The 22,097-nt window shown below is 38.9% G+C and overlaps 1 protein-coding gene across 7 annotated transcripts in view; it reads left to right on the top strand.

Annotated features, from left to right (window-relative positions):
- TRAPPC9 (trafficking protein particle complex subunit 9) overlaps window positions 1-22,097 on the top strand; it is an 806,968-nt gene that overhangs the window by 518,723 nt on the left and 266,148 nt on the right. Inside the window, exon 22 of one of the 7 annotated variants that reach the window (XM_043539048.1) lies at window positions 13,587-13,745. The exons of 5 other annotated variants lie outside the window; for them this stretch is intronic. In XM_043539048.1, the coding sequence (XP_043394983.1) occupies window positions 13,587-13,606 (20 nt within the window). In that variant the 3' untranslated portion in view covers window positions 13,607-13,745. Of the gene's footprint in view, window positions 1-13,586; window positions 13,746-22,097 lie in introns of those variants that run through there. One more of the 7 variants, XM_043539047.1, reaches the window with a different exon arrangement.

Here is a 22,097-nt window from a genome sequence, read left to right on the forward strand (position 1 = left end):
AGTGTATACACTACAGCCTTGACCTGCTGATGTAAGCTACACTGACGATATAACTCCACCTCCACAAGAGGTGTAGGGCTTATGTCTGTGTAGTTAGGGCAACGCAGTGTCTGTGTTCATTACTTACATCTTCAGTTGGCTGTCTTGTCTGTCTTGAAATTGATAAGAGAGCTGAGCAGCTACAGCCTGGTTTCCCCCAGCTCTCCACTCCCAGCTGGGCTGCTGCCCAGATGCTCCCCGCTCAGGGAGCCGAGAAGCCAGGATAGCTGTCCCCTCCCCCACACTTCTAGCTGGGAGTGGGGAGCAGAGAGCACTGGGGGGAAGGAGGGACAGCCGCATGGTGCTTAGAGTCCTGGCTCTCAGCTCCCCCCCACACACTTCCCCTCTTCAGTCGGTGGAAGTGCTCCTGGTGAGGACGTGCACAAGCCACAGAAGGAGAGTAGTGTGGACATGTAGGTCAACTTAAGGCTGTAGTGTAGACATGCGCTTAGACTTTCTGTTCAAAAGCATGACTATGCCTACAGTGAAAAGGTCTCTATGGCTCTGCTTCCCCAGGTGACAGAGAAGCTGAATAAGATGTAACTAGTTCAAGGAATTTCTCTTTGGGGAGCATCTAGATTCCACCCTGATGGGTAGTTATTGTTGAGAATAAAAGGACTTTATCTTCTTCATCTAGGACACACAAACTTATTTCCTTTTATATTTCCTTTTTCCAGGTATACCATGTCTCATGTTTCTCATTCACTAGGCCTGGGAAGACTGATTGAGTTGAGGACATAGTTAGAGATTTAATCTGTAGTCGATGAGAGACAATAAATATGGTGTCATGTTTTACAAGGTCATTTTTAAGAGCAAACCTCGCTTTTGAAAGACTTGGTTTACACTTAAAAAATTATATCAGCATAGTAGCTGCCTTGGTCAGGGGTGTGAAAAAACTGTCACCTGGCCCAATAAAGCTATGCCAACAAAATCCCCTTTCTATATGCAGCTATGTCAACTGAAGAATGCTTCTGTAAATGTAGCTGATATCATTCGGGGACATGGTATTCCTGTGCTGACAGAAAAACATTTTCTATTGGTGTAGATTGCATCTACGCTAGGGTCCTGTGCCAGCATATGTTCTGTAGTGTAGATGTAGCCTTATTTAGGTACCATAAAGGACTTAACTCCCAGATCCACAGAGGCACATAGAGATATAACTCCTGCATGCTAAAGTCCCGGTTTGAGGCACTGCTACAATCCACAAACCCCCGCTCAGCTGTCACCTAACCCTGTGGGTGCCTAACCACGCTCAGTGCTTAAATATCTGTTGTAAAAGTTCCTTAGGTGCCTAACTTTCTGCCTCTGGACATTTGCACTGTTGCCTCACTTTAGGCACCTGGAGGCCTATCTCGCGCTTAAGCCCCAGTGCGATCCACAAACCAGGAGAAGATAGACAAAGGAGCGCGAGTCTTACGTGTTGTGCCCAATCTGGCAGGCATGCTCAGAGGCTGCCTACTGGATCGGGTCCCATTCAAAATCTGTCTGGAGGAGGAGGAATTTGCACTACTGACCTCTTTATAACTTTTAGCCCAGTGATTAGAATACTCACCTGGGATGTGGGAAACCCAACCACAGGGCTAAAAGTTTTAAGGTTGGCACCTCCTTCTCCTCTGTTTGCTGTGGAGCAAGGCAGGCATCTAACTCATTCTCTCAAGAAATGACTTAGGTACCTAATCTGCCTGACTCCAAGAGAGGAGTTCATAGTCGTGTATTGGAAGCAGAGATAGGTGCCTTCCTTCAGCCAGGACTTAGACACCAGTATTTGTGAGAGAGATGGGGTTTAGGACACACTTTTCTCTTTCATATCTCTCACTGGGTAGCTTAGATATCTGTCTGCTGGCTTTTGTGGATCCCATTCTTATAGACTCATAGATTCCAAGGGCAAAAGGGACCATTGTGATAATCTAGGGTGACCTCCAGTATAACACAGGCCATAGAACCTCCCCAAAATGATTCCGAGAGTATATCTTTTAGAGAAAAAAAAAAACATTCACTCTTCATTTAAAAATTGTCAGTGATGGAGAATCTACCGTGATCATTGGTAAATTGTTCCAGTGGTTAGTTCCCCTCACTGTTAAAAAGTTATGCCTTATTTCTAGTCTAAATTTCTCTAGTTTCAAATTTCAGCCATTGCTTTTTGTTATACTTTTCTCTGCTGGATTGAAGAGCACATTATTCAATATTTATTTCCCATGTTGGTACTTATATTTGTAATCAAGTCATCCCTCAATTTCTCTTTGTCAAGCTAAATAGATTCAGATCCATGAGTCTGTCCCAATAAGGTGTATCTCAGGTACCTATCTCTCACCTTGCATTGTGCAGGGATTCCCAGGGTATGTCTACATTGAAATTGGACATGCATGGCTGGCCCGTGCCAGCTGACTCAGGCTTGCAAGGCTTGGGCTGTGGGCCAGTTTAACTGCAGTGTAGACGTTCGGGCTCAGTCTGCAGACTGAGTTCTGGGACCCTCCCACCTTGAATAATTCTAGAGCCCGGGCTCAAGCCCAAGCCCAGAAGTTAGCCCAAGCCACTGAGTCCGAGTCAGTTGGCATGAGCCAGCCACAGGTTTTTAATCGCAATGTAGGTATACACTCTGGGTACAAGAGGGGCTAAAAATAGCAGTGTAGATGTTCCCGCTCAGGCTGGAACCCAGATTCTGAAAATAGGGGAACGGGGGTGGGTCTTAGAACCCAGACTCCAGCCTGAGCAGGAATGTCTACACAATATAAGCCCATACGTGAGCCTGAATCAATTGACCCAGGCTCTGAGACTTGCTGCTACAGTTGTGGGGATTTGTGTGTTTTTGTTTTGGTTTGGTTTTTTTCAGTGTAGACATACTGTTGGATTTCAGAGTAACAGCCGTGTTAGTCTGTATCCGCAAAAAGAAAAGGAGTACTTGTGGCACCTTAGAGACTAACAAATTTATTTGAGCATAAGCTTTCATGAGCTACAGCTCACTTCATCGGATGCATTCAGTGGACTTAGAGATTAACAAATTTATGTGCGCTGTAGCTCACGAAAGCTTATGCTCAAATAAATTTTTTAGTCTCTAAGGTGCCACAAGTTCTCCTTTTTTTTTGGACATACTGTTAGTGTCTGCTTTGGCTTTGTGGCTTGCAGTGTTGTTTCAGTGATTTTCCAGGTGCCTATAAATTAGACTTTGCAATGCTGAGGATGGTAAAGCCTTAAGTCCCTTTGTGGATCCCAACATAAGTGAACGCAGGGATAATCATCCATAAATCGATCAAGAGTAAGGACAGTGTTCAAAGTTTATGAAAGCAAACACCATTTAACACCTACATTTGTGTGAGTGGGCTGCAGACTACATTGGGTGTCCCTTTTATCCATTGTCTAGCGTCCCTGAAATGCATTTGATGGAATTTGTTCTTTGGTATATCTGCCAATGAAGCCATACATGCTATTTATCAAAGTGATGGCAATGTGGATTCTAATGTACTCAGAGTTGAAAAAACTATCAGAAGTGAATGTGCCATTATATGTTCACAGTCTGGAAAATTTCTATTTTGGTACTTGTTTGGATCAAGTCTTTCTTGTTCGATGACTGATGTATCTTTAGTTTTATCTTCGTTGTTGTCATAAAAGCCCAACATGTAGATTTTTGTGTCTGGGCTAGTACATTTTCATGACAATTTTGCAAGGCTGCTATAGTGTACTTTATGTGAACATCCATGCTTACCACATACTTGATATAAACCATGGTTGTATGTACAAGCATATAAATTTGTCAAGCTATATCAACTCTTGCTGGTAAGTGAATTAAATTAGATGTTTTAATTTTAAATTTGAGACTATAAAGGCTTGCCTAGCCTGTTAAAGACAGAAACGTACAAGTTTGCTAATGGATTGTAGAAAGCAAATGGCACTTGAATTCATTTCATTTCATTTTGACAACTGTTATTGATGTGAAGTGTAATTAAAACAACCCGTTGCTTGTAAGACTGTCAGTTATTTGGCATGCCATTTTCAGCCTTTAATTTACAAGGACAAAATAATTGACCTTTGCATTCTTACAACACTGACTTGGAATTAGTGACTGCAGTTTTATTTTATTTAAACTTCTTTTTTAAAAAAAAATAGAATGCTGGTTGGTTTCCAGTCGGTGAAGAGTCTTTTAGAGATTTGTGTTACCATCAGAGCCTAATGATTGCATAAAATAGAGAGAAAAATACTGCAAACAATAAGTAAAGACAAATTTAATAGCAAATGAAGCAGAAAATGTACAGTAATTTCAGATCTGCTGTGTTCAAGCTTCTAAAGTACATTGCTAGAATTGTGCGACAATTGAGCCCCAAGATAAGAACTGTAAAGTAGCATGATTTTCAGTATTATTATTAGAATGTAATTGCTTCATGCAGTAAGATTTGATAACTACTAAGGTTAAACAACTTGATTCGTAGTGTCTGCAGAATAAAAGCTTAGGTCCCTTGAATAGTGCCATTGCATAATCGTTCATACTGTGTACTCAGTGTGGTATTGTCAAGGACGTGCCCAAGGCACCATAGTGAGTTCCATTTCTTGTCACTAATGGGATCAAATTCTTGTTGATTTAACAAGACTTACTGCTCATTAGGTGCATATCCCCAACCAGTTTTTGGTGGAAGGATCGCATCAAATCTGTGATTGAGGTGGGAGGAAAGGGTGTGTGGAAGGGGTACAGGAGAGTATAAATACCACATCTTGCTGAAGGTAACTTTTTGTATATATTTGCCCTTATTTGGAACTATGGCCCACTCTGCTTCTTTTACTCAGGTAATACTCTCTGCCCCTGCGCATAATAATGTCTTTGGTGTGATCTTTTGTAGGACGGGATGGGATGGGGGGAGGGATGCTGTGATGGGGGATGGGAGGGTGGGGGTTGGAACGGGGAGTGATGCAGTGATGGAGGGGTTGGGGGTGCGGGGGGTTGGGACGGGGCGGGATTCAATGAGTGGGGTGGTGGTGCAGCCACATTCCTAGCACACAGAGATGGGGATACATACCTCCAACTCCTGGGTGCTGGCGATGGGGCTACAGACTGCGGTTCGCAGCGGGGCACGTGCCACAGCTCGAGCTCAGGAGCGTGAGGAGAAGAGGGCGGGGCAGCAGCGGGAGAGGTGGGTGCCACGTGACCCCTCAACAGCCATCTGCTGAGCACTCACGAGTCGCGCTAGTTCCTCCCCTGCCCTGCCCTCGCCAATGGGAGCTGTGCCTGAGGGCCGGGGGGTGGGGCAGCATGTGGACCCCCCAACCCCGGCAGCTCCCAAGACTAGGAGCTGGACATGCCGGCTGCTTCCTGACCCGGGAGCCGCAAACCGGACAGTGAACAGCAGTGCTGGCTGGAGCCACCAGGATCCCTTTTCGACCAGGTGTTCCGGTCCAAAATCGGACACTGGTCACCCTACTTCTTAGGAAAGCTTACTTCCATGCAAGCTAAGCTGTGCTGGCCAGCGTATTGGGGGGGGAACATAGAACTAAAACTCTGTATAGTCAGTCCCACCTCTGCCTGCCCACTTCCCTCCCACCTGCACAAGAAGGGAGATAGCTTGCCAGCAGCTGCTCTCCCTTCTATGCAGAGTCTGGTGGTTTCCTGTTACACTTCTCAGTCTCCTCCACAGGTGTGAAATCAGCTCCTCCTTGAGCCCAACGTGTTTGTATAATACCTAGCACAGGGTGTCTGGGCACTACTGTAACGTAAGTAATGGCGGTTATCCGGAGTACAATGTGGAATGATCTTGGGGTTCATTAAATAACAAACCAGTGAATGAAAAACTTCAATAAAACAAATTGGAGAGCGTCTGGTGAACTGCTGCACATGCAGTTTTCCCAACACCTGCCTCTAGGGCATATCCCCAAATTCCTGTGTTCATCATACTGTCCTTTATGAGGGAGCATCTCTAAATTATCATCTTATACAAACATATCTTTACGCATTTTACTAGTTAAACTAGCTAACTTTCAAAGAAAATCTGCTGCCTATGAAATCTCTTTGCTGAAGCTACCCATCTACTTACCAATCTTAAAATCATTATTGCTTGTGGTTTCCAACTCCACAGACAGATGTGTGTTCAGTGAAAATAAAGCTGAAAAAGTAATTAAAAGGCTTACCCTTCAGTTCTCTTAATTAAACAGTAAATAGTGTTCTTAATCAGGGAAAGAGGTGCTGAGATCTCCCCAAAGATTTTCTTTACTATAAAAAGATCCTTCTATTTTCATTTGACTTCTCTTTAAAAATGAGCCACCTACCTTATTTATTCATCCCCAGCTGAAATTTACTGATCTAGTTTTCAGTCTGAGCTGTTCAAAATTAGCAGCTGTGCTGTGGAAGCCTTAAGGGTGCAATATTTTAATTTTGTAAAAGGGAGACCTCAAGGTCCCTACATTACTTATAGAACTACTCAGCCAGAAAAAGCTCTCATAGTGTCAATACTTCTTATTTTTAATATTTAATTAGTCCACATGTAAAAGCAGATTACTTTTGACAACATCTACAGTAAATGAAACATGCTTTCATTTTTTCCAGCAAACTAACCTCATCCAGACATGCAAGTTAAAATAATGCTCTAGGTTTGTGTTATCTTCCTTCACTTTTTAAGTTAGGGATGTACAAGTAAAGTATTATACTAATGAAGCATCCAGAGAGAATTAGCAAATTTTGTATGTGTGTCATATTTATCTATTATTTGTTGCTTCCTAGTAACTAACCTATTCATTATCCATCACAATTCCAAACTTTGGAGGACTGACTCTTTCAGAGTTCTGGCATGAGAATATATGGAGCCTTTCATATTTAGTTTACCCATTTGTATCTGGAGTGGTAGTGCCAGAAGTCTGTTATCATTTGATAGGTGTTTGGTGGCCAATATGAAATTAATTGGTGGTCACAATACCTGGTCCACAGGAGCATATCTCACCACAGATGAAATACAACCACATTTGGTGGTAATTTACATCTATGTTGTCAGCTTCAACAGATGCAAATGACTGAAAGGGCATTGAGAATGAACTGTATTCTCTTACCCCTTGTAAAAGAAAGGATGAGGCACAATTCTGGAGTGATGCATAAGTTTTCACTGCTGCTCTTTGTGCTTTACGTGTTTGGTATATAAGCAGAGAGCCAAGGTCTGTTGGCCTGTTATTCTGCCGTTCTTCACAAGCATGAAATGCACACCCTTTTAAAAAATAAAACTATTCCAGTTTACTCCCTTTTGAATGTCGGGCATTTAATTTTTAACTGCCTTTTTTAAATTGACTGTCCGCATCTAATGTAACATCTACCATCATATGATAGTGTGATGTTCCTGGTACCAGGGATGAAATCCTGTCCCCACTGAAGTCCTTAGGAATTTTGCTATTCACTTCAGGAGGGCCAGAATTTCACCCTAGATATCAGAAATTAACAGGTAGCATAGAACTTTTATTTCATAGCTGTAAATGATGTTTCTGAAATTTAGAGACCGGAATATCTTTGATAATCTCTGTGCTATATCACCATTTTAAATTATTAATATGTTGACTGAATAGATACACTAAGCCTAATGTATGAAAAATATACTCTTTATTCTTATAATGTTGACATTTCTATAAGCTCCATTGACAGTACCGTATTTTCCTTTTTTAAAAAAATCCCTTCTGTATGGGGGGGAAAAACAAAAACAAACAAACCACAATGACTTTAGGCCATTTTCCTCCAAATTACATGTGAAGTACAAATACAGAATCTGAGACTACTCAGGTGCCAACATTTTGATTGTTTTGAAAACTAGACTTTCTTTTTAAAGAAAATGCCTTTGAATAATAAAACAAGATTTGGCAGGTGTCACCCAGAGAAGCAAATTTTGAGTTGAGGATTAGAAAATTTGTGTTTTGCATTTAAAGGTTTTGAGAGAGTAAATGGTGTTGACACCTAGGTCAAACGTATTTTTGTATATTCTAAATTTAAATTAATCAAACACCACTTCCTTCAACACCTAGGTTGTCTGAGAGGTCTTCTAGCCAAGAGTTGACTCAGCCTTACCCTTGCTCACTGTATGCGATGTGATGAAACTATAGCTCGAGGTGGTTTGACTGACTTACTGTCTGCTGGATTTCAGAAAAGAGAAACAATCTATTTGGAGAAGAAGCTTTTAGAGATGTCAGTGGAGTGGAGTAGGGAGAGATTCATTCTTTTTTATTGTTTTTAAAGATTACACTTTGATGACATGTACTGTTTCTACTGGATCAAATTGCATAGGAATAGATACAGTGCATCAGAAAGAAAAAGAGAGAAATGTTATAACTAGGGTAGTGTCTGTGTAAGGCAAGAGGCTAATTGGTATTATTCAGAAGGTCTCAGTGATAGAGAGCACTGTTCAGTTATGTTTGGTATCATTTCCTTACACTTCCTTTCTTCTGTTGATTCAGGAACTGCAGCCAGTGAAACAAGCAAGGGACTGTTCCCATGAAATAATTGATCAAAACCTCCACAAACTTCCCTAGAATGAAGCATAATTGTTCAAAGACCATTCAGTAGTAATCTGCATTTTATATTTTGAATATTTTATGTAGGGTTGTTTGTCTTGTCAGACCTTAAATATTAGAATGAAACAGACTTCTGTCTGATGGTATACAGGTATCATCATAATGCAAATACTTCTATTTTTGCAATGAATGTCAAAGAAAAAATAACCTGTTTTGCACTTTGAGTCTAAATACAGCACCAGTAGATTAAGAAGAACTATATGGTGTGGTATGGAATTTTTGTCAGAGAGAAATAAGCCTTGAAATAAAATTTAGTAGTCACATGCCACCTATATTTATATATAGTTAAGTACTCCTATATATGGATATAGTTAAGTACTCCCACCACATTAATTATGGTTTATGAAAATATAAACCGTGATGACCCAAAAGGAAATAAAATAGAACAGGCAATCGTGATATATAGTTTAGAAAGAAGGAAAAGAGGTAGAATGAAGTTGTAAATGTGAACAAATAAATATAGCACTCATTGATAATTTGTGCACTGAATTGTAGTTAGTAGTGAAGACAATCAGACAAGGAAGAATAGACCAAATTGAAATTTTTCAACGAGAAAATTTTAGGCAAAAATGCAGATTTGGCAACACCAAAATGTTTTATGAACGTTCAGAGGTTTCTCTGAATTGTTTGTCAAAAGAGAAACAAACAAAATTATCTGAATAAGTTTAAACCATCAGTTCTGGCCTGAAACTCTATGAATCTCCACATTCTCCTTAATAGTATTCCAAAAATAGAAGCCAGTATTACAACTGCATTTACAGTAATGCGTTGTCAGAAACAGCAGTAAACTTTATCTGCTGCACTTGAGATCTGCTACACTTAAGCACTCATTAAATCTATTTGTAGGGCCAGATTTTTAGGAATTTTCCCATTTTAAACATGTGGCTGCTTTGTTATAGTGGGTCACCCTTAGCAAGAGTTAACAGTTGAGAAAAGCCCTCTACAAATGAATTAATTGTGAGGAATTCCTAGCAAATTGCTTTGACAGTGTATTAGGTATCTATGCACTTTTGATTAATAACCATAATATTTTTCCCCCATTTTCTCTCTTGAAAAGTAAAGGGCAAAATAAAAGAGCTAGTCCCATCCACCACGTGGGCTGGTGCAGTGCGAGTGGGTTCGTGATGCCATCTCTTCCCCACTCTTTTTAGTCTATTACCTGGGGCTCTGTGATAAGGCATGTATAAGGCACACTCAGCTGTGGCAAAGCTCCTTGTGTCCTCCCGTTACCACACACCCGCGCAAATGTCATGAATAATCTGACTCAAAAGTGTTTCTTTGTATTAATCTACACAAGAAAAATATATTGTGACATGGCAAATCTCTGTACAGTACTTGTTAGAGGGAGGGACTACATAGTCTAAGATTATAGAGTCATGGAAATGTTGGGCTGGAAGAGACCTCAACAGATCATCTAGTCTATCCTCCCTCACTGATGCTGGGTTAAGTATACTTAGACCTCGATGCTTATTGCGGGTCACAAGATTATGTCATTATAGGTAGTTTTACAGTTTAATTTTAATTTACTAACAGAGAGAGGGAGAGACTACCCTACCCTTATCTGTTGTCCTTAAATGATTGTCCTGCTGTCTGTCTTTCCCAGTGGTCATTTCATTATGTAATTATCAAAAATTGCATTGCAGAATGGCATCTAAAATAGGGTAAGCTTTTAAAAAGGCTATTATTAAAACAAAGTCTCTGAAACTCTGGGATGAACAATATAAAATCATGTAGCCTATCCTTCAGGTTGGCAGCTTCATTCATAACAAAATATACAGTTGTAATAAGGAGGAAGGTGTGCAGTTTGAAATTCTATCTCGCCATGTCTTTTTCGTACCCAGAATTCAGTGAAATATATAAATTTAAGACCTGTCACCAGCATTCGTAGCAAACATATTGGTATAGGATGTTTTTCAACTGTATGTTATTTGACATTTATTATATTACTGTGGAACTGGGACTTTTGACCTCTGTGGCTCTCACCGATTTGGAATCTTATTGGAGTTGTGCTGGGATAAATCAGATTTAAAAAGCATCCCCCTTTCGGGGAGGTGGCGTATCGAAGTTGACGGGAGAGCGCTCTCCCATCAACTAATCGTGTCTTCCCCAGACCCACTAAATCGATGCCCACTGCATCAATCGCAGCAGTGCCGATTTAAGCTGTAGCGAAGACAAGCCCTAAGTCAACTAAATAATGGCAAATTTGAGGGGCAGTTATTAAAAGGGGGGAGCAATCACCATCTTGACTACTTTATCTCTGTGTTGTACACCTTCCCCTACTCTTTGTCTGGCTTTTTCATAACTATTAGAAATTAGTCTGATGTAATCTTGTCAGAGAGTTAGGTTTTACGACTAAACGAGGGATAATTTGCAGATCAGTCCAAAACCTCAGAGGGGGAAGTCCAGCCTCAAGGGACTTTGGTAAGATTGGCAATTATCTCATAAATGCTTGAATGGCTTATAGTATTCCAGGCAAACCACTACTGAACTTTTTAAAGATCTAGATGCCGATATTCTAACAGTTATGTTTCAAAACTATAGAACTTTGGGCTGAATATCCAGTAATTAAAATGTTGTTAAAGGAGAAAACTGGAGAGATAAAGTGACAACCCAATTATAACTGATGTTTCAAGTAGTCAGTGTTCTTAAATGTCTCATAGTCTGGTTATTTTCTTGGAAACTACATTTCCTAGAATTGCTGTGATGTTAATGCAAAATCTCAGGTTTTATACATCAGTAATTTAAGTATATGATTTTGATTGCTGTAATTTGAGGTTGATTCTAGTAGGTTTGAGTTGGTAAATTCAGAGATTGATCAACAGTGCTTCTTTAAAATGATGAAAAACCAATCAGATTGGTTGGTAAAAATTACTTTGGTGTAAAATGCTGTAGATATTAAATTGGAAGAGAAAACTGTTTATCCAATCTTTGCTGTTGTGTCACCACCTTAATATTGCATGGAAAAATGACCCCCTTAACATAGACTCATTTTGTTAACATCAGAAAAGATGAATGGAAGATGAGTCATGAACTATAGCTTTAGCTTTTAAATATACAATTGGGGAGGAAAAAATTTGAAATTCCACAAGAGAAGAAAAATATATAGTCATGTCTGTAAGATCTGAACCTTAGTAAATTTGAATGGGCGGGGGGGTGGAGTAAAGGATTTCAGAGCACCTTGATTTTACCTGGAATGAGTGTTTGAACTAGAAAGAACTTCCTAATCACAATTCAGTAAGTAAGTCACAGACACCTTTAGGAAAAACAAAAATAAAAGGAGGGAGGGACCACAGGTGGCCATTCTGTAATCCAATTGCCACATTTCATCACAGTTGCCTGATACGCTACCCTCACCAGTGTTATAGCTGTTGGACCTTCCCACAAAACCCTCTTGATATCTGGCCCAATCTTTAGATGCTGAGTCCAACTAACAAGTTAACAGTACTCACGGCATCTGCCTGACCTCTTGTCTATATTACCCTAAAGTCATTCCTATCTAAGAGCTTTTCATGATCTGTGACATGAATATGGAGGTCTCACTCTGTTCACTGTTGACTCCACATCTCAAAAATCGCCACCACAATATCAAGTCGCAGCAGAGAGGGCTAGGAGTTGAAAGGAAGTGTAGCTGACCTCTCTTTGTTTTTAGAGGTAGTTCCTTCTCGTCAGGATCAAGGACAATTATCAAGGGAGCATGAGGGAAGCTTGCATTGCCACTGTTCTATGGCTTAATTGAAGACAATAATCTCAAGAGCAGTCAATGGCAGTTTGCTTTTATGACCAATAAATTTGTACTTTAAAAAAAATTCTGAATTTTTTTTAATGATTTGTCACTGCAAACATTAGCATATTAAAACTATCAAAGCTGAATCCTTTGACAAGGAAATAGCATGGCAAATAGACTAGTGCCTATTGATCATCTGATGTCTCTCATATTTAGACATACAAGTGTAATTACCTTTGGGTAGTTTGGTACATGGTCCCTCTTCAACCATCAGTAGGAAATAAGGTTGACATATTTCTATTTGAAGATGCCGCTTTCAAAACTGAAAATGTATCAGTGTTACTAAATTTTATGTCACTTGCTGCAGTTTTTTTGTTGTTGTTAAACTGTAGGAGCTTTACAATATGCTAATAGTATAATGTATCACAATTGTAAATGTTAGTAACAGTGTAGTAGTATTCCAGCAATGGGCTATTAATGGCCATTGCATTAACTATTTAAATATAAGTTTGGTATGCAATTACAGCATCACATTTACATTGCATTATTTAATTTTTCCAGTTTGAAAGATTTTACCAGTTGGAGAGGGATTCATTCATATACTTAAAACTGGGAATGCTGGCAGACTTGCTAATATCTCTCAAACAAGTACAACTTTGAACTGTATCTTCACAGTACTTTATTAAAAAATAATTTAAGTAATTCACCATATCATATCTGAGAGATTTCTTTTCTTTTTCAATATTTTCAAAATGGAATTCAAAAATGTGAAATAAGAGTAAGGGTCTAATAAAGACTCAGAAGTGAGAAAGTACGGAACTGAAACAGTGAGATGCTGTAGTGTTCTGGGGTACTGCTGCAAACTATTTAACATCGTGTGCAGTACTATTATAACTAAGCATATAGCTGTATAGTTCAGGGACATATATATACATATAGTTCATAAGCATATAGTTCAGGGACATATATATACCTACATGGAGCTGAATCGTGCTGCAATTGTAAAGTTTAGCCCAGTGTGTTAGCCTGAGATTCAGCCTTCTTCTGAATGTCCTGTTTTGGGGCTCGGGGGGTTTAAGTGGAACCTTCAGCTGTTCTGTTAATTAGCATTAGAGATTTAATTTATGTCCCCTCGAAAATAGCTTTAAAAAGCCCTATTGATTAAATGTTTTCTGGGACAAAACTTCACTTTTTGTAATTATTTAATAGACAAATTTCCATGTGGTGTGTGTGTCTGTTTGTTTTTGTTTTTGAGATTAACGGATTCCACAGATTCAAACATAGATTGTTCTTCAGTGTGCAGGTGCCTGTTGTGGAGTGTAGAGGCCACTATTGCAGCTGAAGTCAAAGGGATTTTTCTCTAACATAAAAAGGTGTGGAGTACACTTTTATTTCAATGAAACTCTCTATAAATGACTCCTGCATGATGTTATACAAGGATATGTGAATAAATCTGATGAAATCACTAATATGATGTGGTTCTATGAATTGACAAATGTCATCTACTTTTTTTTTTTATTGATCAAGGTCGATTGTTAACTTTTCTATAAACTGAGTTTATAGGCACTTACATAGACACTACTCTCATTGTAAGGTTTCTCTAATGGTAATTCTTGATTTCTTTGTGTAAATCTACCTCACTACTTGTCATATCACCTCAGGTTATGATCTTGTCAGATCTAATAATCTGATCAGTGTTAGACCGAGTCAGCACTTGGACTGGTGACTACCTAAGGAAAAAGAAAAGGAGTACTTGTGGTACCTTAATCTCTAAGGTGCCACAAGTAATCCTTTTCTTTTTACGGATACAGACTAACACGGCTGCTACTCTGACACCTACCAAAAGAAAGCATAGTTTTTTTCCAGCGCCACTATCTGCATGAGGATAGCGAGGTTATTCTGTATTGAAAGTCCTGACCACCTGGTTTTGGGGTGCTTTCAAAAGGGACTCCATATTAGAGTGTGGGGTGAAAGTCACATCAGTGCACCCTCTTAAGAGACAGAGCTCTGTCGAGAGGGCTTCAGTGAGGAGCCCACAAATGTCAAGGCCAACTTCAGCACCGAGTTGGAAGAGAGCAAATTACGTGACATTCTCACTATATATCTGGCTTATTAGACACATGTTAAAAGGAAGAAATAAATGTTTTAGAGATACATATAGTGAAATTATAAATACCACCTTTCTGGCAAGGTGATGATTGTCACTTTGTAATTGAAGATTGAGATATTTATGGTTTATAAATCCATTAATCGCTCTATAGATTTGAATTTGTGAATTATTTGTTATGCTACAGGCCGAACAGATCAGATGCGGTAGATGTGACTGGTTGAAGATGTAGCTGACACTTTGTTTCATGGTCACACAAGCACTTACTGACCAGCAATTTCATGCTATCATTTACTGTTAGTCACCAGTTAGTTCAGTTGCCAGCTCTGATTTTCCAGGGCGGTATGCAATATTACAAATCTGTAAGTGGGTTTTTTGTGAATGATTTTTAAATGTTTCCTTCGTATTGGCTTTATTACACAGCTATATAATTGTAACTCTTTGCAATTAGCATATGTGATAAGCTCATGCATAGGCAATAGTGGCAGTGACAAACTGGAGTGAGTTCTCCCGAGCTACTTGTTAAAATTCCATCATAACTTTCAAGGTAGTTTGGGGTGGTTTCCATGCTTCTGATGAAGTCCACCATCTCTCTGGATCCTGCAAAGTCATCATCTCTGTGGGTGGCTTTGACGCATGGGAATCCTAAAAATTCTTCTGAAAAGCAACTTTTACCTTTAGAATGACTCAAATTGCGCCAAGCATCAAGTATTAAAAAAAAAAAAAAGCGAGAGGAGGAAAATACTAGGTCTTCACCCCACCACATTTCAAATCACACAAGCTGAACACTGTGCTGTACTGTCCATATGTAATGCTGATAGGCCCCAGTCGTTGGCAGGCAGGATCAAACCAGGGACTGCTGGAGCTTAATGCATGAGCCTCTACCACATGAGCTAAAAGCCAACTGCCTGTTAGCTAAGGCTGTAGAGCAGACTCATTAAGTGGTCTTGGTGCCACTAGATGGGCCGGAACACCACATGCAGGAGGTGTGTGGATTACACATACACACCAATATTTTATAGCAACAAATTATAAATATTTGTAATGTGTGGCACGTTTATTTGCCGGTCTGTGGCTTCTTGGTTACATAAGAATATTGTTGGTATAAAAGACAACCAGTAGATTAGATAGCCCCTCCTCTCTGCAAGTGCCTGCAGCCCAGGGAAATGATATATCACAGCTAAAGGAAAATGGGATTTTTTGAGACTCCCTTCTTCAAAATATTAGCAACATATTGCTGACTATGGATGTTGTAATACAAGAGTCAGCATTTTGGGACAAAAACAGTTGTAAATTTTGACCTAAACTCATGCTGTACATAGCTACAAATTTCATTTTGTCACAAATCACTTGGACTCTAACTCAATAAAAATTATGCCTCAATGATTCTACGCTTAAACTTGGTATTTTAGTGCATGTGCTGAACCAGACTGGATTGCACTTGTGCATTCTCTCTAATGAATTTTGAAAATGCCAAGTACAAATTCTGTAAAGATTCTTAAGTCCTATTACTGAATTTTGTCTTTACTAAAGAGTTGTGAGTGTACGGTTTATTTCTATGTGAGCCATGAAGGGATCCTAACAGCTCTGTGGTACATTATGTACCTGTTTAATTCCATGATTGTGACTTTTGTGCCCTTGGGAGTTCCTAAAACTCCACAGCTGGAGATTTGGATTAAAAAAAGTAGTGAATTTTTGTGTGTTGGAATAATTTGCAATCTGTAAAAGAGGAAATTCCTTGTGAATTTTATCAGGGTAAATATGCACTGTTACCAGACATAGCTGTTAGTGTCTGTGCTTGCAAGAAGCTGCTAAATTTGCCAAGAAGCATTACCAATTAAAGTAGTTAATTAACAAGAAGCTATGTTAAAATTACTTTGGGGTTGGGAGAGGGGAGAGAGAGAATTGTAATTAGAAAAAGAAATCACAGCTGCTGTTTAGAGAGCTGTTAAGAAAGTTTGCAGGTCTAACTGACGGAAGGAACACTGCATTGCGGATATGCTTCTTTCATTCCTTCTCTTCTCAGTTTTCTAGGAAAGATCTACTGAAGTCTTATGTGTCACAATTTCCAAACAATATTGGTTACCCTAGTCTAATTTTTCCTATGTCAACATTACATAGGTTGTTCAGAGTCATCCTGTGACTAATACACCCAGGTCTTTCTTCTCCTCTTTCGTTCTAAAAAATGATGTTACGTGTTGAAGTAAACCAGGAATGTATGTGTGGATGTGTTATTGTGATAGCTGATGAGAAATTCTGAAGTAATTGTATCGGATAAAAACTGGCATAGCTATCCAGAATGATAAGCAACTTCAGTTGTACAGTACCTGGTTTCCAGGCAGTTTCTCCAAGTCCGTAGGGGCTGCCATGTTTTAACTTGATTTCAAGATGGCAGCTTGCTTCTAATGTCACAAGCAGACTTCTGCGAAACTGCAAGGATGCCCTAAATACCCAACTTACTTTTTGGGGGCTTCTTTCAAAATGGCATGAATTGGTTAACAGCTCCAAGTTTCAGACCAAAATGCCCAATTTAGCAGTCTCTCTCTGAACGGAAACTATGAGTACATCCCTGAGTTGGTTTATGCTTATAATGGAGTTAGTTTCTCCAGGAGGGGACACCTTGCCTACAGCATCACTTTGCAGTATTGCTCTGAATTGAATCCTCTCAATTCTTTTTTTTTTTTGTATTATTTGCTTTCAGTGTCTTTGTAATTTTCCTCCTTAAAACCCTGAAAATAAAATTTCTTTGCTTATTCTCACTGTGGCAGTCTAAATCTGCTGGTGTGATCTTGCTGCTGTTTTTGTAGACTATTCTGTAATGGCGGAGAGTTTGCCTTTGGAACTTGTGGCGCTCTGCTAGAGCTTGAGCTTCATGAGTTTCAGGGTACAATGTAAGATGCATTTATTTCACTTAACTTTTGATTGATTTTGTTGCTGCTCACTGCTGGTACTGTACTGAGGCTGTGTTTTTATTACTGTAAGCCCCTAGATGCACTAGTGCTAGGCAATCTAGAAACGTATTAAATAAATGATATTGATTTGCTCCTTTTCCCACTTGGCAAACATTTTATTTTGCTATGTTTCTAATGCTATCTGAGGCACCATTTACTGCCTTTATTTTCCTCCTTACTTATGCCTTGGCATCATACGGGGGGGGCGGGGGAGAGGGGAACGGAACATATCAGTGTCTAAATAGAACTACCTAGATAGGAGATGTTCACAAGAATATGTATTGGGGCTTCTTATTAGTTGGTTAACTGCCACTGAATGGCAGCAGAGGGAACTCGCATTGTATTGTTCATCAGTAATACTTTTTTGTACAATAATTTTTCTCAGAAGAACAAGTATTGGATTTTTTTTCATCCCAGTAAATATAACTTATCAGATAAGTATCTTATCTTACTCTGACCCCTGAGGAATCAACTGGATGAACTTGGTTGGTCTCTCCCACCTTCAGTTTCTGTGATAGGAACCATAGGTATTTAGACATTCTCCACTTGATTTATAGAGTTATAGAATTTGGGCCCTAACTGGTTGCCAGTGGCCCGTTCAGATTTGTTTTAATTTGACAAATGCAAGTATGTTCTTTTCTCCTTCAGTGGGGAGAAGGGAATATTTTCAGAAGAGGGACGATCCTTCCTTTATCTTAATAAAGATGCCCTGCTGGCCCTTGAATTGGTTCCAGAAACTTACTTGCATTTTTATTTTGAGTTAGAAATCTGTCTGGGGATTACTCCCATCATAGCACAGAGCAGAATGCTATGCTGAAGAAAGTGAGATACCATGGCAGCTGCAGGTTTTTCGGAATACAGTAGAGGTATAAACTATGGTTTCCAAGAAGTTTATAGTCGTTGCTGCGAGAACAGAATGCTTTCTTAAAATATAGTAAGTGTCAATCTGTTTCTAGTGAGACTTTCTCCCCCAGTGAGCCACTTTTTCCAGTGAAATAATAAAAAGCTAATATTGAGATCAAAACAATGCTTCCTTGTCAATAGATCAGTTTACTTTTACAACTTGTGAATAGTTGTGTGGTGGGTTCCCTCCTCCCCCGCCCTTACAAGTTTATTATAGTTCCAGAAGATTTATATTTTTGTCACTGAGTCTACACTGTTTCTTTAATAAGGGACAACTTTAACTCAAATCTTGCATAACAGTTAAAACACTTAATTTTCTTGGGCATTTTTGTGTGGGTCTCAGGTCATGCTTATGTAGGGCCTTAGCTAGAGCGAGTTGATATTTTTTCATAGAAAAGTTTTTCAGCTAACATGAATTTTATCTCAGAATTATGGGAAAATGCCTACTGCTCAGGTTTTTTTTTAAACCTTTTTCACTTAAAAACATGGGGGGAAGAGTGGGGAAAAAAGTTAAAAGGTGAGAGAAAGTTACATGTTGACATTTAAATGACTTTTTCTCATTTTTAAACTTTCTCTTTTCAAATGTTGAGAAAAGAACACTCACAGTAACATTTTGAATTTTTTCCAATGGAGAAAAATTTCAGTGTTTTCACCAAAAAAAATTTGCGCCCCCCCTCCTCCCCGCAAAAGAAATAAAAAACCCCACCCCTTTTTATTTTTTGTTTGTACCAAAAAAAGGCCACTTTTGACAAGCTCTAGTCTTAGTTTTTTCCTCTCATGTAGGAAACCCTAGGTCTGGGAGTGCTTTGAAGCCCCTGGAGGGAAGAATGGGTGCCGCACATTGCTCAACAAAAACTCTCTTTCTTTTAACAGCAATAGTCTTTGAAGGGAGTTTCGTCTAGTCCCCTTCACTTTGAAGGATGGGGGTTGATATATGCAGTCTCTAGATATGGGCTGAAGAGCTCAGTAGGGTCCTAACAGTGTGGAAAGTCAAGAATGCTACATGGAAAACTGGCCTTTCTAATGGCAAGTCTACATGGGAAGTGAGTAAAGCTAAAGTGAACACAGGCCACTGTGGCTTAGTAAATTCACCTTGAGCATTTAAGTATTTTAATAGGCACTTAGTGCACAATATTTCTTACAGATACATACTCTAAGTATAGGTTTCAGTGTACCAGCCGTGTTAGTCTGTATTCGCAAAAAGAAAAGGAGTACTCTAAGTATAATATTCAGGTCATTTGGACTGCAAGCACCAATTGTCACAAAAATAATGTTTGCAACACGGTGTCAGTGAAAATCAATTTATACTCTTTTTGATGTCATAATATACATCTCATCCCCTTTGACTAATGGTAAACAGAAATCCTACTCACTTAGTTTCCATTAGTTTATTTAAAAATGTAATGACAGTAACTTATGAGCATGAACCTCTGGAGATAATGTTTGGGCAATTTATTTCATATTTATTTATTCATGTAACATAGTAGATATTCATGACAATTTTCAGACAAATATAAGCAACAGGCCATGATCTAAATTAGGCATAACACAGCAAGGGAGGGAGAGTATGGCAATCAATGCAGAGTGATGGAGAGGAGACTGGACAGATGAGGGTTACGACAGTGAAAGACCATAACAAAGTCACAGCTCTGAAGGCCCTTTTAATGCTGCTACTCCCATGTGTTAACCTCAGCTTCCTCACTAGATCAGCACCTGGTAACTCAATAAATCCCATTGGGTGCCCAATACTTTATTTTAGTTTGCCTGATTACGTAGTAGTTTTCTCAACCAATTGATTTCTGACCTGATTCCTTCATTCCTGATTCAACTGATTTACTTAATAGCTTTATTAACTACAATTGCCAGTAATTTGTCTTACTAGTCATTTTTCTTTTAATACATTGCATCATTTTTGCTACCCATATGCTTTTAAATTGCCCATTTGTATGGATTATCTGCAATAAATATGTTATGGCTCATTTGATTCTCTGCATAATTAGTTAATTGCTGCTCACTTGATTCCCTTAATAACTAATTTGCTGTCACACAATTAACAAACTCTTTGATTCCTTATTAATTATTTACCGTCTTTTGAATATCTGAATTAATTGACTGTTTAAATTTGCTGTCTTGCTGATTTGACACCAAATTAATTATGCTTTAATTAATCAACTGCTTACTCATCACTTACCTGTATACCGTCCATACCTACCATTCTAGCTGTCTTGATAGTTACTTTGTTTAGTTATATTACAGTGAGGGGGACAGAATCAGGAAGGAGGGAAACAAGGTGGAAGTCAACAAAGGAAAACTAACAAAAAATGAGTTTTAGAAGGGATTTGAAAAAGTGTGAGTTTACCTGGAAGGGCCAGGAAGGAGGCACAGGGGAACTAGCACTATAAATGTACTAGATCTTTGCTGAAATGGAAAGAGTTACTGAAGTATCATGGGAAGCCTTTGATTCAGAAACAGTCATTTTTACCTACTTTGTGGTTCTTTAGACTATTTCGCCCTCATTCTTTATTATCAAGGATTTTTCTGTGAAAAAAAGTTGTCTCTTACTCATTGCCAGCAAAAGCGAATTCTTTTCAGCAAATCCAAAATTAAAAAAACCCCAATATCATGTCCTGTTGTTTTAAGAGCAGAGAGATTTTGGTCCTATAAATTACACTTCACGCAAAAATGTATGGTATTACTTAATTTATCATAATATCTGCCATATACTAGCTTAATCCTTGGTGTTATGAGTTTTGTTCTGTTCTGAATTCTTCCATACTATACTTAGATTAGGGCAGAGTGTCCTATTGTTAAATAATTACCCTTGTTGCTACTTAATAAGTTAGTAAAGGTAAACTTTCCTCCACTGCTGACACTCATTGTCCTAAGTATTCTTTGATCACCAGTCAGTTGATTTTTATGTGTGGCTCTTTTCTCTGTCTATTGGGTGGTCAGTTTCTTTCTTGGAGGAAGCATGGGGAGGCAGAACCCTTTTCATTTAATTACTGCCTTTGACTCCAGCTTCTTATCTTTCTAAAGATATCTCCTCCTGCCTACCTAGTCTCTGCATTATGTTCTACGTTGTGTTCTGTCCTCATAGCTGAAAAAATTCTGAGAAAAATAGTGTATGCATTATTACATATTACAAATACATTTCTGAACAAAAATGTGTATTAGACTGTAAAAGTACTAAGTACTAAGCACTTGCTTAAGTATCTTGATGAATTTAGGCCTTAGTAATGTTCTCCTGAGAGATTTTGCTCTTGCAAAAAGAGATCTTTCAAGCAGAAGTGTGGCCTTCTAAATTGAAAAGCAGCTTTTTAAAAACTTTAACAGGTGGAGTAGAATTTTGTATTTTTATTATCAAGAAAAATGTATATCAAACTACAAGTATCTTCTGTAGTTATCAAACAAGGTGAGAGGTCTAGGTCAAAGCATGCCTCTCAAGCACTTGTCCTGGCTTACTTCTGTTTAACACCAATTTTATGCCTGTGTAAATCCACAGATTTCAGTAAAGTTTCCAGTAGAGATAAGGAGGTGTTAGTACCATTATACAAGGCACTGGTGAGACCTCACCTGGAATACTGTGTGCAGTTCTGGCCTCCCATGTTTAAGAAGGATGAATTCAAACTGGAACTGGTACAGAGAAGAGCTACTAGGATGATCCGAGGAATGGAAAACCTGTCTTATGAAAGGAGACTCAAAGAGCTTGGCTTGTTTAGCCCAACCAAAAAAAGGCTGAGGGGAGATATGATTGCTCTCTATAAATATATTAGAGGGATAAATACCAGGGAGGAAGAGGAATTATTTAAGCTCAGTACCAATGTGGACACAAGAACAAATGGATACAAACTGG

The sequence above is a fragment of the Chelonia mydas genome, chromosome 2 (genome assembly GCF_015237465.2).
Source record: "Chelonia mydas isolate rCheMyd1 chromosome 2, rCheMyd1.pri.v2, whole genome shotgun sequence".
NCBI classification, from domain to species: Eukaryota; Metazoa; Chordata; order Testudines; family Cheloniidae; genus Chelonia; species Chelonia mydas.